Raw genomic sequence first — 17,462 nt, 5'->3', positions numbered from 1 at the left:
CATCCTTTATCGATGATGATTTGGACAATGCATGGTCCACATGCAAAAGCCGAAGGTCTTCATCTTTTTCTAAAAAAATCGATGATGATTTGGACACCCTGCAGGTACGTGTCCAACAGACACCACCGCTTTGGAGAGACGGGAGGAGATTATCCACATAATTATTTACACGTTAATTATTTTTCTAATAATTTGGTACACATTAAATGTCGGTAGAGACACAACGTTAAATTATTCCAGCTGGCCAGCACGTGTTTGGGCGGTGGCGTAAATGTGGGTACTGTTAGCCGACGGGGACGTACTACCAGCTGCCCAATCAAGGTCGTCCATGCTACTAATTTGTGCCATCGCTTCCAGCCATCTTTCTCTAGCACGGTTGTCATGGCAGCATCCACCCTAGCGGACACCTTGCTCGACTCTTCCCACCCCATCGCTTCTGACTCTGGCGCGCTCGCGTCCATAGCCAACCGCAGCCAGCCGCGCCCTCCAACCCTCCTACCGGCGGCATTGTCTGGACCTGGCACGAGCGCGGTGTGTGCTCTCCACGGCCCAGACATAACCATCCAAGTCCAAGGTATTCAATTTGGTGAACAGTATAGTAATATCAAGTATGAAAGTTCTTCAACGTCTTTTTTATCAAAGGACCATATAGTGATCCGATATAGTAATATTTTTGCAAAACAAAAAATGATTTATGAAAAGCCACGATATATTTGTTTGTGTTTTCTTTTAAGACGGTCCCAAATTGATACGAGCCGTTCATTTGTAGCAATCCAATAGTTAGTAGTCCCTCCGTTTTTAAATATAAGTCATTTTGCTAGCAAGGTAAATAGTGTTTGTACATAAACAAAAATAATACTTGCACCCAGCTTGGCAAGGGGGGTGTCATGCCCTTCGTCTTGCTAGTTACAAAACTAAAAGCAAATAGATAGATAGTGATACAAATAAAGTAAGACAAATATAAAAAAGCAATTTTGGGGAGTTTGTATTGATCGAAGAATAGAACCCGGAGCCATAGGTTCACTAGAGGTATTTCTCTTGAAAAGAAGGCAAACGACATGATAACAAATTGCGGTTGGACAATTGTCAAGAATAGCAACGAGTATGACTATGATCATTCATGGTGTAACTAATCCCATATAGGCAAGTAGATCGTTAATACAACTACATCTACTATTATTACTCCGCCACAAGACCGCTCCTCCAGCATGCATCTCAAAGTTTTGATATGTATATCCCGACGCTAGCTTCATCGCTTCCACTCCGTCGAGCCATCTTGCCAGATTGCACGGATTTTGATAGAAATTATATATACACGCACACACACTCATCACTGAGGCTCAATACAACACACATCATATTACGCCAATTCTTCTTTCTAATCCTTTTACTTGGTATCTGTCGCAAGTTCCTGATCTATCTCCACCCTAGCTTCTGCGTAGCGCGGCCCCCATGGAGGTCGATGGGGTGGGGGGGGGGGGGTACTCATCCAAGGGGGGGGGGCACTCATCCAATGACTGATATACGTTTTTTGTTTTGTTTTTCATTCTAAGATAGATTTGCGCCGCCTGTCGTCTGTGGACCCTATGTGCGCCACACTGGCTTCGACTACACCGACCTCCAACTCATTCATCCAGTTGCATCCAAGGCGATCCAGCGTAGGTGCGTGTGGCCGGGGGTGCTCCGTCCGCCACTCACATCCAGCGAGCTTCCGTGTCCTGCTAAGAGCATCTCTAACAGGCGCGCCAAACTAGCGCCGCGCCGCAAAATTCTCCCTTTTAACGCGCGCAACCAAAATAGCTGCTCCAGCGGGCGCGCGAAAATCGCGCGCGCGGGCCGAAACGCAATCGCGCGCCGCTTATTTGCTGCGCCCGCTCCCGCGCGCTGGACTCTCGCGCGCTCGCTCGCACCTCCCACCCCCCTCCAGCCGCGCCACCGCCGCCGACCGCGCCACCCGGCGACCGTTCCGGCGCTTCCCCGGCCTATCCTTGCCCCGCGCGCGCTTTCTCCGGCCCCCCTCTAGGCCCGCCGCCCCGCGCACGTGCTGGTCCGCCGACGAACAACGTCCGCGCGCTCGCTGCCGCTCGGAGCCCGCTAGGCGTTCGACAAAACGCCTAGAAGGTATGTATTGCTCAAAAGCCATGAATTTCGTGTATGTTGATTGTAGTTTTTTATTTATAGCATAGTATTCAACATTGTAGATGAGTTCGTCGTATGATTCTTCCGAAGAAGAATTTGATATGGAAGTGGAGGAGGATCTTGCAATGATCCGAGCTATGCATATTAATAAAAAACCGAAACACGGTGGTTCGGTTATGGGTCGGCAAAAAATTTGGAGGGATAGGATCGATGCCCACAACAGATTGATCAGGCATTATTTTGCGGAGAATCCCACATACCCCGAATCGTATTTTCGTCGCCGGTTTAGGATGAGCACCGAGTTGTTCAGGCGCATTGCAGAGAAACTAGCGAGTCATGACCGCTTTTTTCAGCAAAGGAGGAATGCCGCCGGAGAGCTCGGGCATAGCACTTTTCAGAAGGTGACAGCCGCTTTGCGTATGTTGGCAATCGGTATACCGGCTGATCTAGTTGATGATCACTTGGCTATGGGTGAGAGCCAAGCCATCATGTGTGTCAAGCGCTTCGCTGTCGGAATTGTGCAAGTGTTTGGCGAGGAGTATTTGAGATCTCCAAACGCTGAAGACTGTTGGGTTTCGTAGTAATTTCAAAATTTTCCTACGCACACGCAAGATCATGGTGATGCATAGCAACGAGAGGGGGAGAGTGTGATCTACGTACCCTTGTAGATCGACAACGGAAGCGTTAACTTGGTTGATGCAGTCGTACGTCTTCACGACCCGACCGATCAAGCACCGAAACTACGGCACCTCCGAGTTCTAGCACACGTTCAGCTCGGTGACGATCCCCGGACTCCGATCCAGCAAAGTGTCGGGGAAGAGTTCCGTCAGCGCGACGGTGTGGTGACGATCTTGATGTACTACTGTCGCAGGGCTTCGCCTAAGCACCGCTACAATATTATCGAGGACTATGGTGGAAGGGGGCACCGCACACGGCTAAGAATATGATCACGTGGATCAACTTGTGTGTCTAGGGGGTGCCCCTGCCTCCGTATATAAAGGCTCAAGGGAGGGGGGCCGGCCGGCCAGGAGAGGCGCGCCAGGAGGAGTCCTACTCCCTCCGGGAGTAGGACTCCCCCCCTTTCCTAGTTGGAATAGGATTCGCGGAGGGGGAAAAAGAGGAGAGAGAGGAGGAAGGGGGGTCGGCCCCCTCTCCTTGTCCTATTCGGACCAAGGGGGGAGGGGCGCGCGGCCCATCTCTGGCCACCTCTCCTCTCTTCCACTAAGGCCCACTAAGGCCCATATACCTCCCGGGGGGTTCCGGTAACCTCCCGGTACTCCGGTAAAATCCCGATTTCACCCGGAACACTTCCGATATCCAAACATAGGCTTCCAATATATCAATCTTTATGTCTCGACCATTTCGAGACTCCTCGTCATGTCCGTGATCACATCCGGGACTCCGAACAACCTTCGGTACATCAAAATGCATAAACTCATAATATAACTGTCATCGTAACCTTAAGCGTGCGGACCCTACGGGTTCGAGAACAATGTAGACATGACCGAGACACGTCTCCGGTTAATAACCAATAGCGGAACCTGGATGCTCATATTGGCTCCTACATATTCTACGAAGATCTTTTATCGGTCAGACCGCATAACAACATACGTTCTTCCCTTTGTCATCGGTATGTTACTTGCCCGAGATTCGATCGTCGGTATCCTATACCTAGTTCAATCTCGTTACCGGCAAGTCTCTTTACTCGTTCTGTAATACATCATCCCACAACTAACTCATTAGTTGCAATGCTTGCAAGGCTTAAGTGATGTGCATTACCGAGAGGGCCCAGAGATACCTCTCCGACAATCGGAGTGACAAATCCTAATCTCGAAATACGCCAACCCAACATGTACCTTTGGAGACACCTGTAGAGCTCCTTTATAATCACCCAGTTACGTTGTGACGTTTGGTAGCACACAAAGTGTTCCTCTGGCAAACGGGAGTTGCAAAATCTCATAGTCATAGGAACATGTATAAGTCATGAAGAAAGCAATAGCAACATACTAAACGATCGGGTGCTAAGCTAATGGAATGGGTCATGTCAATCAGATCATTCAACTAATGATGTGATCCCGTTAATCAAATAACAACTCTTTGTCCATGGTTAGGAAACATAACCATCTTTGATTAACGAGCTAGTCAAGTAGAGGCATACTAGTGACACTCTGTTTGTCTATGTATTCACACATGTATTATGTTTCCGGTTAATACAATTCTAGCATGAATAATAAACTTTTATCATGATATAAGGAAATAAATAATAACTTTATTATAGCCTCTAGGGCATATTTCCTTCAGTCTCCCACTTGCACTAGAGTCAATAATCTAGATTACACAGTAATGATTCTAACACCCATGGAGCCTTGGTGCTGATCATGTTTTGCTCGTGGAAGAGGCTTAGTCAACGGGTCTGCAACATTCAGATCTGTATGTATCTTGCAAATCTCTATGTCTCCCACCTGGACTAGATCCCGGATGGAATTGAAGCGTCTCTTGATGTGCTTGGTTCTCTTGTGAAATCTGGATTCCTTCGCCAAGGCAATTGCACCAGTATTGTCACAAAAGATTTTCATTGGACCCGATGCACTAGGTATGACGCCTAGATCGGATATGAACTCCTTCATCCAGACTCCTTCATTCGCTGCTTCCGAAGCAGCTATGTATTCCGCTTCACACGTAGATCCCGCCACGACGCTCTGTTTAGAACTGCACCAACTGACAGCTCCACCGTTTAATGTAAACACGTATCCGTTTTGCGATTTAGAATCGTCCGGATCAGTGTCAAAGCTTGCATCAACGTAACCGTTTACGATGAGCTCTTTGTCACCTCCATATACGAGAAACATATCCTTAGTCCTTTTCAGGTATTTCAGGATGTTCTTGACCGCTGTCCAGTGATCCACTCCTGGATTACTTTGGTACCTCCCTGCTAGACTTATAGCAAGGCACACATCAGGTCTGGTACACAGCATTGCATACATGATAGAGCCTATGGCTGAAGCATAGGGAACATCTTTCATTTTCTCTCTATCTTCTGCAGTGGTCGGGCATTGAGTCTGACTCAACTTCACACCTTGTAACACAGGCAAGAACCCTTTCTTTGCTTGATCCATTTTGAACTTCTTCAAAATCTTGTCAAGGTATGTGCTTTGTGAAAGTCCAATTAAACGTCTTGATCTATCTCTATAGATCTTTATGCCTAATATGTAAGCAGCTTCACCGAGGTCTTTCATTGAAAAACTCTTATTCAAGTATCCCTTTATGCTATCCAGAAATTCTATATCATTTCCAATCAGTAATATGTCATCCACATATAATATCAGAAATGCTACAGAGCTCCCACTCACTTTCTTGTAAATACAGACTTCTCCAAAAGTCTGTATAAAACCAAATGCTTTGATCACACTATCAAAGCGTTTATTCCAACTCCGAGAGGCTTGCACCAGTCCATAAATGGATCGCTGTAGCTTGCACACTTTGTTAGCTCCCTTTGGATCGACAAAACCTTCCGGTTGCATCATATACAACTCTTCTTCCAGAAATCCATTCAGGAATGCAGTTTTGACATCCATCTGCCAAATTTCATAATCATAAAATACAGCAATTGCTAACATGATTCGGACAGACTTAAGCATCACTACGAGTGAGAAGGTCTCATCGTAGTCAACCCCTTGAACTTGCCGAAACCCTTTTGCGACAAGTCGAGCTTTGTAGACAGTAATATTACCGTCGACGTCAGTCTTCTTCTTGAAGATCCATTTATTCTCAATTGCTTGCTGATCATTGGACAAGTCAACCAAAGTCCACACTTTGTTCTCATACATGTATCCCATCTCAGATTTCATGGCTTCAAACCATTTTGCGGAATCTGGGCTCACCATCGCTTCTTCATAGTTCGTAGGTTCATCATGATCTACTAGCATGACTTCCAGAACTGGATTATCGTACCACTCTGGCGCGGATCTCACTCTGGTTGATCTACGAGGTTCAGTAGTATCTTGTTCTGAAGTTTCATGATCATTATCATTAGCTTCCTCACTAATTGGTGTAGGTGTCACAGAAACAGTTTTCTGTGATGCATTACTTTCCAATAAGGGAGCAGGTACAGTTACCTCGTCAAGTTCTACTTTCCTCCCACTCACTTCTTTCGAGATAAACTCCTTCTCTAGAAAGTTTCCGAACTTAGCAACAAAAGTCTTGCCTTCGGATCTGTGATAGAAGGTGTATCCAATAGTCTCCTTTGGATATCCTATGAAGACACATTTCTCCGATTTGGGTTCGAGCTTATCAGGTTGAAGCTTTTTCACATAAGTATCGCAGCCCCAAACTTTCAGAAACAACAACTTTGGTTTCTTTCCAAACCATAGTTCATAAGGCGTCGTCTCAACGGATTTTGATGGTGCCCTATTTAACGTGAATGCGGCCGTCTCCAAAGCATAACCCCAAAATGATAGCGGTAAATCAGTAAGAGACATCATAGATCGCACCATATCTAGTAAAGTACGATTACGACGTTCGGACACACCATTACGCTGTGGTGTTCCGGGTGACGTGAGTTGCGAAACTATTCCGCATTGTTTCAAATGTACACCAAACTCGTAACTCAAATATTCTCCTCCACGATCAGATCGTAGAAACTTTATTTTCTTGTTACGATGATTTTCAACTTCACTCTGAAATTCTTTAAACTTTTCAAACGTTTCAGACTTATGTTTCATTAAGTAGATATACCCATATCTGCTTAAGTCATCTGTGAAGGTGAGAAAATAACGATATCCGCCACGAGCCTCAATATTCATTGGACCACATACATCTGTATGTATGATTTCCAACAAATCTGTTGCTCTCTCCATAGTACCGGAGAACGGCGTTTTAGTCATCTTGCCCATGAGGCACGGTTCGCAAGTACCAAGTGATTCATAATCAAGTGGTTCCAAAAGTCCATCAGTACGGAGTTTCTTCATGCGCTTTACACCGATATGACCTAAACGGCAGTGCCACAAATAAGTTGCACTATCATTATCAACTCTGCATCTTTTGGCTTCAACATTATGAATATGTGTGTTACTACTATCGAGATTCAATAAGAATAGACCACTCTTCAAGGGTGCATGACCATAAAAGATATTACTCATATAAATAGAACAACCATTATTCTCTGATTTAAATGAATAACCGTCTCGCATCAAACAAGATCCAGATATAATGTTCATGCTTAACGCTGGCACCAAATAACAATTATTTAGGTCTAATATTAATCCCGAAGGTAGATGTAGAGGTAGCGTGCCGACCGCGATCACATCGACTTTGGAACCGTTTCCCACGCGCATCGTCACCTCGTCCTTAGACAATCTTCGCTTAATCTGTAGTCCCTGTTTCGAGTTGCAAATATTAGCAACAGAACCAGTATCAAATACCCAGGTGCTACTGCGAGCATTATTAAGGTACACATCAATAACATGTATATCACATATACCTTTGTTCACCTTGCCATCCTTCTTATCCGCCAAATACTTGGGGCAGTTCCGCTTCCAGTGACCAGTCTGCTTGCAGTAGAAGCACTCAGTTTCAGGCTTAGGTCCAGACTTGGGTTTCTTCTCTTGAGCAGCAACTTGCTTGATGTTCTTCTTGAAGTTCCCCTTCTTCTTCCCTTTGCCCTTTTTCTTGAAACTAGTGGTCTTGTTGACCATCAACACTTGATGCTCCTTTTTGATTTCTACCTCCGCAGCTCTCAGCATTGCGAAGAGCTCGGGAATAGTCTTATTCATCCCTTGCATATTATAGTTCATCACGAAGCTCTTGTAGCTTGGTGGCAGTGATTGGAGAATTCTGTCAATGACGCAATCATCTGGAAGATTAACTCCCATTTGAATCAAGTGATTATTATACCCAGACATTTTGAGTATATATACTCACTGACAGAACTGTTCTCCTCTATCTTGCAGCTATAGAACTTATTGGATACTTCATATCTCTCAATCCGGGCATTTGCTTGAAATATTAACTTCAACTCCTGGAACATCTCATATGCTCCATGACGTTCAAAACGTCGTTGAAGTCCCGGTTCTAAGCCGTAAAGCATGGCACACTGAACTATCGAGTAGTCATCAGCTTTGCTCTGCCAGACGTTCACAACATCTGGTGTTGCTCCAGCAGCAGGCCTGGCACCCAGCGGTGCTTCCAGGACGTAATTCTTCTGTGCAGCAATGAGGATAATCCTCAAGTTACGGACCCAGTCCGTGTAATTGCTACCATCATCTTTCAACTTTGCTTTCTCAAGGAACGCATTAAAATTCAACGGAACAACAGCACGGGCCATTTATCTACAATCATACATAAACAAGCAAGATACTATCAGGTACTAAGTTCATGATAAATTTAAGTTCAATTAATCATATTACTTAAAGAACTCCCACTTAGATAGACATCCCTCTAATCCTCTAAGTGATTACGTGATCCAAATCAACTAAACCATGTCCGATCATCACGTGAGATGGAGTAGTTTCATTGGTGAACATCACTATGTTGATCATATCTACTATATGATTCACGCTCGACCTTTCGGTCTCCGTGTTCCGAGGCCATATCTGTATATGCTTGGCTCGTCAAGTATAACCTGAGTATTCCGCGTGTGCAACTGTTTTGCACCCGTTGTATTTGAACGTAGAGCCTATCACACCCAATCATCACGTGGTGTCTCAGCACGAAGAAATTTCACAACGGTGCATACTCAGGGAGAACACTTCTTGATAATTAGTGAGAGATCATCTTATAATGCTACCGTCAATCAAAGAAAGATAAGATGCATAAAAGATAAACATCACATGCAATCAATATAAGTGATATGATATGGCCATCATCATCTTGTGCTTGTGATCTCCATCTCCGAAGCACCGTCATGATCACCATCGTCACCGGCGCGACACCTTGATCTCCATCGTAGCATCGTTGTCGTCTCGCCAATCTTATGCTTCCACGACTATCGCTACCGCTTAGTGATAAAGTAAAGCATTACAACGCGATTGCATTGCATACAATAAAGCGACAACCATATGGCTCCTGCCAGTTGTCGATAACTCGGTTACAAAACACGATCATCTCATACAATAAAATTTAGCATCATGTCTTGACCATATCACATCACAACATGCCCTGCAAAAACAAGTTAGACGTCCTCTACTTTGTTGTTGCATGTTTTACGTGGCTGCTACGGGCTTAAGCAAGAACCAATCTTACCTACGCATCAAAACCACAACGATAGTTTGTCATGTTGGTGCTGTTTTAACCTTCACAAGGACCGGGCGTAGCCACACTCGGTTCAACTAAAGTTGGAGAAACTGTCACCCGCAAGCCACCTATGTGCAAAGCACGTCGGGAGAACCGGTCTCGCATAAGCGTACGCGTAATGTCGGTCCGGGACGCTTCGTCCAACAATACCGCCGAACCAAAGTATGACATGCTGGTAAGCAGTATGACTTATATCGCCCACAACTCACTTGTGTTCTACTCGTGCATATAACATCAACATATAAAACCTGGCTCGGATGCCACTGTTGGGTTTCGTAGTAATTTCAAAATTTTCCTACGCACACGCAAGATCATGGTGATGCATAGAAACGAGAGGGGGAGAGTGTGATCTACGTACCCTTGTAGATCGACAACGGAAGCGTTAACTTGGTTGATGTAGTCGTACGTCTTCACGGCCCGACCGATCAAGCACCGAAACTACGGCACCTCCGAGTTCTAGCACACATTCAGCTCGATGACGATCCCCGGACTCCGATCCAGCAACGTGTCGGGGAAGAGTTCCGTCAGCACGACGGTGTGGTGACGATCTTGATGTACTACTGTCGCAGGGCTTCGCCTAAGCACCGCTACAATATTATCGAGGACTATGGTGGAAGGGGGCACCGCACACGGCTAAGAATATGATCACATGGATCAACTTGTGTGTCTAGGGGGTGCCCCTGCCTCCGTATATAAAGGCTCAAGGGAGGGGGGCTGGCCGGCCAGGAGAGGCGCGCCAGGAGGAGTCCTACTCCCTCCGGGAGTAGGACTCCCCCCTTTCCTAGTTGGAATAGGATTCGCGGAGGGGGGAAAAGAGGAAAGAGAGGAGGAAGGGGGGCCGGCCCCCTCTCCTTGTCCTATTCGGGCCAAGGGGGGGAGGGGCGCGCGGCCCATCTCTGGCCACCTCTCCTCTCTTCCACTAAGGCCCACTAAGGCCCATATACCTCCCGGTACTCCGGTAAAAATCCCGATTTCACCCGGAACACTTCCGATATCCAAACATAGGCTTCCAATATATCAATCTTTATGTATCGACCATTTTGAGACTCCTCGTCATGTCCGTGATCACATCCGGGACTCCGAACAACCTTCGGTACATCAAAATGCATAAACTCATAATATAACTGTCATCGTAACCTTAAGCGTGCAGACCCTACGGGTTCGAGAACAATGTAGACATGACCAAGACACGTCTCCGGTCAATAACCAATAGCGGAACCTGGATGCTCATATTGGCTCCTACATATTCTACGAAAATCTTTTATCGGTCAGACCGCATAACAACATACGTTGTTCCCTTTATCATCGGTATGTTACTTGCCCGAGATTCGATCGTCGGTATCCTATACCTAGTTCAATCTCGTTACCGGCAAGTCTCTTTACTCGTTCTGTAATACATCATCCCGCAACTAACTCATTAGTTGCAATGCTTGCAAGGCTTAAGTGATGTGCATTACCGAGAGGGCCCAGAGATACCTCTCCGACAATCGGAGTGACAAATCCTAATCTCGAAATACGCCAACCCAACATGTACCTTTGGAGACACCTGTAGAGCTCCTTTATAATCACCCAGTTACGTTGTGACGTTTGGTAGCACACAAAGTGTTCCTCTGGCAAACGGGAGTTGCATAATCTCATAGTCATAGGAACATGTATAAGTCATGAAGAAAGCAATAGCAACATACTAAACGATCGGGTGCTAAGCTAATGGAATGGGTCATGTCAATCAGATCATTCAACTAATGATGTGATCCCGTTAATCAAATAACAACTCTTTGTCCATGGTTAGGAAACATAACCATCTTTGATTAACGAGCTAGTCAAGTAGAGGCATACTACTGACACTCTGTTTGTCTATGTATTCACACATGTATTATGTTTCCGGTTAATACAATTCTAGCATGAATAATAAACTTTTATCATGATATAAGGAAATAAATAATAACTTTATTGTTGCCTCTAGGGCATATTTCCTTCAAAGACGTCGCAAGGCTTTTAGCGATGAACAAAGCTCGCGGCTTTCCTGGCATGCTTGGCTCAATAGATTGCATGCATTGGACTTGGAAGAATTGTCCAAAGGCATGGCATGGGCAATTCCATGGCCAAAAAAAGGGTTCCACTATAATCCTTAAAGCGGTGGCCGATCAAGAGACTTGGATTTGGCATGCATTCTTTGGAATGCCTGGATCTTTGAATGACATCAATGTTGTCAACCAGTCACCGCTGATGAGTAAGATTGTAAATGGGGAGTTGCCACCGGTGCAGTTTGTAGCAAATGGTCGTACATACAACTATGGCTATTATCTAGCGGATGGCATCTATCCAAAGTGACAAACCTTTGTCAAGCTGTTGAAAAAGCCAGAAGGTAGTGTAGAAACTTTATAGGTCCGTCCCTAGGATGACGGTTGGTTGTTTAGGTCTGGCGATAGAGTCGATCCAGGTTTTTCGTGCGCCGCCGCCTGTGTGCCAGTCCACCACCGCGATTCGGTCCCCGACCTCCGTCCTTTCCCGCCCCCCGCCGTGGGTGGTTCTGTGATCGTCTCCCCTCGTCGTAACCCATCCATCAGAGGCCTTTCACATGAGCTAGGGCGTGTGATCGTACACCAATTTAAACCCTAGTTTGTCTTGGTCTGATCTTGGGTTGAGCGGCCATGGAGAAGGTAGAACACTAGTGCAGAACCGGGCAATAGCACCGATTCGTAAGGTCCTTTAGTGCCGGTTCAGGAACCGGCACTAAAGTTTCGGCACTAAAGCCCCCCCCTTTAGTACCGGTTCAGCACGAACCGGTGCTAAAGGGGAACCACGTGGCACGAGCCAGCTCCGGGGGCCGGGAGCCCTTTAGTACCGGTTGGTAACACCAACCGGTACTAAATGGTTGTGGATTTTTGTTTTATTTTGTATTTTTCAATTAAATTTGTGTTATCAATTTAATTTAGGATTGTTTTACGTTATAATGAGTTGTAGTCGTCATCATCATCATCATCATCGCATATTAATAAATAAATAAACTCTAGCTAGCTAAAAATCATCGTAGTCGTCTAATTACCACTATTTAATCATCATAGTCATTACCGCTAGCTATCTAATCATCATCAACGCTGGCTAGCTTAAAGAGGAAACATTCACTTTGTAACAGAAGCAAAGATATCATCAAGTTCAACATAATCATCACCAACATCGAAGTTCAGGACACGGACATGAGACAAGTACTAATTAAGAGCATGAACTAGTAGCTACTGATCCTGCTGCTCCCTCTCAGGTAGAATAGCATAGAACATGTATAGCTCTCCTGATTCATCATACTGGAGCATGCAGATGAATCTGTCTCCTAATCTTGGGTTGCGCTTCTCCTTACTGCCCCCTAGTACTTCTCTGCGATCGTTAACAATTTTGCTCCAATCTTTCACTATTAAGCATTGTTCGCTTTCAGAAATCCTGAATGCACTCATGTGCAATGTAGGAAATCTTGGTCGTAAGCTAACCATTGACATGCGACCTTTTGTCTCGATCCACTGAGGCACAACTGTCATTGGAAGTCCCTTTTGAACAACATCGTATAGTAATTAATATACTAAGCAATGAAAGTTTAGCTTCAAAAATAATGTATGCAAAAGATGCACTAATTAAGGACAAATATTTAAAATCTTACCATCTTTTGATTATAGATGTGACCGTAGTTCAATACAATCACCATTGGTCGCACGTTTTGAGTACTAACATTTCTAAGTTTAGGAAAAAAATTTGTCTTGACAGTATTAAGATCCTCAAGCCATGAAACATAATGACTTATCTCCTCGCAGTTTAGTTGAGCCCCGGGGCAGTAGTAGGTCCTGTCTACCAAGCGCCGGACATGTTTGCTTGAACCGAAATAAGCTGACAATACAAATTAGTTGTCAACTATTTTTGAATAAACTGTATGAAAGACATAAACATATGCATGCATGGTTGAGAAAAACTCACCAAATGGTAGAACTGGAGGCGTTTGCACATCGACCCAGATGTCTATATTACCTTCAATATCATCTTCCGAACGAATATCAAAGGTGATAACCATATCAGGCTCAAATGCATAAGCCTTGCATAGTGCTTGCCAAGTTTTGCATTCGAAATGGGTGTATGTGTCTCCATTATGTAATTTGACGTTGAAAGTATACCCATGCTCCGTCTTCAAGTAAACTCTCTTTACCTCCATATCATCTATAGCACTATATATTTAACTTTTCTATCTAATTCATCTAACATTCGACATTAATCTAACATTTATATAAACTCAAAATATATAAAAATTAAATAAACAGAAAAACTCATTAACAAATAATATTTTAATTAGATCATCAAATCTCATATACCTAAATTTTCTTACTAAAAATAAACTAGTTATATTAATTATTCAACTAGTTCTAATCTCATATACCTAAATTTTCTTACTAAAAATAAACTAGTTATATTAATTATTCAACTAGGTCTAATCTCTAGTTCGACAATTTTTCTATCTAGCTAGCTAATTCATCTAACATTCGACATTAATCTAACATTCGATCATCTAATTAACTTTTCTAAAAAACAGAAAATAAGTAAAAAAATGTCTGTGTGTGTATGTGTGTGTATGCTTGTGTGTGTATATATACGTATATGTGTGTACGTATGTGTGTATGCGTGTGTGTGTGGTATATGTGTGTGTGTGTGTGCGGCCCCGTACGCCGCCGCCCCGTACGTACGAGCGGGGGCGCCGGCGTACGGGGCGGGGGCGCCGGTGTGTGTGTATGTGTGTGTATGTATGTGTGTGTATGTGTGTGCGGGAGCGAGAGAGAGACGTACGGCCGCGGCGATGACGACGGACGGCGGCGGCGTTCGGGGCGGCAGCGCGAGACGACGACGACGACGGGCGGCGGCGGGGACAGCGACGATGACGACGGACGACGGTACGGGCGACGGGCGGCGACGACGGGATCGAGCGGCGCGCGCGGCGGAGGTTGGAGACGAAGTGGGGAGATGAAACTGAAATTTTCGTAAGTGTTATATATATAGGATGGGCCTTTAGTACCGGTTCGTGGCTCCAACCGGTACTAAAGGCCTATTTTCGCCAGGCCAAGCGGCAGGAAACAAAGGCCTTTAGTACCGGTTGGAGCCACCAACCGGTACTAAAGGCCTTGCGCTGCCACCCTAAAGTTTAGTCCCACCTCGCCCGGCGCAGGGCTGCCGCACTGGTTTATAAATCCAGCCGCGGCTACCTCTTCGAACTCCTCTATATAGCAGGCTTCTCGGCCTAATTAATTAGGGCACGCTGCCCTGTGAGCCTGCTGGCCCGTCTGGGCCTGCATTTGCACACCCTAGGTTTGGCAGGCCCACTGGGCAGCGTGCCAACAAATTTTTTATATAATTTTTTTTCTGCATTACTTATTTTCTTCTGTTTATTTTTGAGTAGTTTTTTATATAGTTTTTTCTTTTCTGCATTATTTATTTTCTTCTATTTATTTTCTTCTGGAAATTGAATGCTGCATACTGAACAATTAGGTAAATGACCGAAAAACAACAAATGATGTCAGAACATGTTGAAAATTGATGACGTCGCATTAAATGCTGCATACTGAACACAAAAGAAGTCCGGAGTTTAAATAAGTTATTAAAAATAAAAAAGAGGTGCAATGCTGATTAATTTGCTTCAAGCCTTTCGAAATAGTGTAGACTGCACTGCACATAGCTCAGTGCAATCTATGCTATTCCGCAAGGCTTGAAACTAATCAACATGGATCACAAGATAGTTTGGTTAAATTGCATTACTTGTAAGTCCAGTTAACATGGATGCTTATGATGCAAGAGCAATAGCAAAAGTAAAAATTTGGCACAAATAGGTAGTTGTGTAACTAAAATAGGTAGGAGGAGAGATCGATAGCTCTTATGTCATAAAAAAGAAGTTGTATCAAACCTTTTATGTCGGATCTAGAACAAACCAATCGGTATCGCCATCATACAGCCCAACCGTTGCTCGTGATGCATATATATGCATATCAAATGCACGGTTGGACGTATGATGGCGAATCCGAATGATTTGTATTCAGTCGATGAACTGGTAGATGTATGCAGTCGATGAACTGGTATATGTATGTAGTCGATGAACTGAAAGACTTATGCAGGGAAGGCGAGAGGTGGGCTATATATAGGGTCGTCTGGCTCACAAAGTGATTGTGGTAGTTTCGATCCAACGACTCACATGAGCTAGGAAGAAACACAACCTTGATCCAACGACTCGCAAGAGCTAGAAAGAAACACACGATCCGTGTGATTCTTCCTGATTGGTGGGATGCACATTAGTACCCACTCCGTACTCCGAAACCCTGATACTCGGAAAGAGTTTGTCCAGTTTGTACACGAAGTGCGTCCAGTTTTTGCCGTGACCCTCTCTACTCTTTCGCGCATGCTATGCGGGTGATATGATGATACCATGCCAAGTTTCAACATTTTCAGGATTCATTTTGTAGTGATTTTCAATTTCACGGTCATTTAGCTCTCTAAACAATTAGGTAAATGACCGAAAAACAACAAATGATGTCAGAACATGTTGAAAATTGATGACGTTGCTTTAAATGCTGCATACTAAACACAAAAGAAGTCCGGAGTTCAAATAAGTTTAAAAAACATTGAAGTGGCCATGTAACAGATGAGTTCTCGTCCGAAACCCTGATACTCGGAAAGAGTATATCCAGTTTGTACACGAAGTGCGTCCAGTTTTTGCCGTGACCCTCTCTACTCTTTCGCGCATGCTATGCGGGTGATATGATGATACCATGCCAAGTTTCAACATTTTCAGGATTCATTTTGTAGTGATTTTCAATTTCACGGTCATTTAGCTCTCTAAACAATTAGGTAAATGACCAAAAAACAACAAATGATGTCAGAACATGTTGGAAATTGATGACGTCGCTTTAAATGCTGCATACTGAACACAAAAGAAGTCCGGAGTTTAAATAAGTTATTAAAAATAAAAAAGAGGTGCAATGCTGGTTAATTTGCTTCAAGCCTTTCGGAATAGTGTAGACTGCACTGCACATAGCTCAGTGCAATCTATGCTATTCCGCAAGGCTTGAAGCTAATCAACATGTAGATGAGCATTGCAACTCTTCGTCATTGTCTGTGCACTCACGGCTTATAAACCGCTCATACTGCCTCTCTCTTGGCGAGGTGGGACTAAAAACAGCTTGCCATAACCTCATTAGTACCGGTTCGTGGTACGAACCGGCACTAAATGGTGATGGTGGGGCCATAGCCTGACCACAGGCTGACACAGCCTCTTTAGTACCGGTTCATGGCATGAACCGGTACTAAAGGTTCGCCACGAATCGGTACTATTGATTGCCGCCACGAACCGGCACTAATGTACACATTAGTGCCGGCTCTAATTCAAACCAGCACTAATGTGCTTCACGTTTGACCCTTTTTCTACTAGTGGAAGGTCTACTGCAGAATCTCAAGCTGTCCGAGAAGGAAAAGAAGAGCATCAAGATCGGCTGGAAGGGGGCAGGGAAGATGGGAGTTGTGGAGCCGCAGGCCCTGGCAAAACTTCTGTCAGAGAAACCGGTTTTCGTGGAAGCGATGGCGGAGACCCTGGGTAGGATCTGGTGTCCGATCAAAGGCCTGGATTGTAAGGAGGTGGGGGACAATACGTTCATTTTTACCTTTGGCCAGGAATCAGGGAAGAGGATGGCTTTGGAGGGCGGCCCTTGGGAGTTTGGCAATGATCTGTTGGTTCTTGAAGATTTCGATCCGAAAAACGTATTGAGGATTATCGTTTCGATACGATCCCGATCTGGGTGAGGATCCTGCGTCTCCCCCTCGGTATGATGAATAGGGAGGTGGGGAAAACCATTGACTCAGAGATTGGTGAGGTTGTGGATGTTGAAGCTCGGGCAGATGGGCGTGCGGTGGGGAAGTTTCTGCGGGTGAAGGTTAAGCTAAATATAAAGTTGCCGTTGATGCGGGGTCTCACTTTGGATGTTGAGGGGGGGAAGGCAGAGGCGACTAGTAGTGTTGAGGTG

At 44.8% G+C, this 17,462-nt stretch overlaps 1 protein-coding gene and 1 pseudogene across 2 annotated transcripts in view; both read left to right on the top strand.

The window, feature by feature from the left end:
- The first annotated feature begins 372 nt into the window (after nucleotides 1-372).
- LOC125538319 (WAT1-related protein At5g64700-like) overlaps nucleotides 373-17,462 on the top strand; it is a 28,574-nt pseudogene continuing 11,484 nt past the window's right edge. The window contains exon 1 of the transcript XR_015615293.1: nucleotides 373-574. The product of XR_015615293.1 is annotated as a WAT1-related protein At5g64700-like (transcript). The remainder of the gene's footprint in view (nucleotides 575-17,462) is intronic.
- LOC147987504 (uncharacterized) lies at nucleotides 1,518-12,077 on the top strand. The gene is made up of 2 exons (XM_087540354.1): nucleotides 1,518-2,706; nucleotides 11,411-12,077. Exons 1-2 carry the CDS (start codon nucleotides 2,202-2,204, stop codon nucleotides 11,758-11,760), a joined length of 855 nt encoding a protein of 284 aa, XP_087396480.1. The 5' UTR covers nucleotides 1,518-2,201; the 3' UTR covers nucleotides 11,761-12,077.

The sequence above is a fragment of the Triticum urartu genome, chromosome 2A, assembly GCF_056163025.1.
Source record: "Triticum urartu cultivar PI428250 chromosome 2A, HENAU_Tu73, whole genome shotgun sequence".
Taxonomy (NCBI): Eukaryota; Viridiplantae; Streptophyta; class Magnoliopsida; order Poales; family Poaceae; genus Triticum; species Triticum urartu.
The sequence above is the reverse complement of the archived record's forward strand: the minus strand, read 5'-3'. Positions and strand labels throughout refer to the sequence as shown.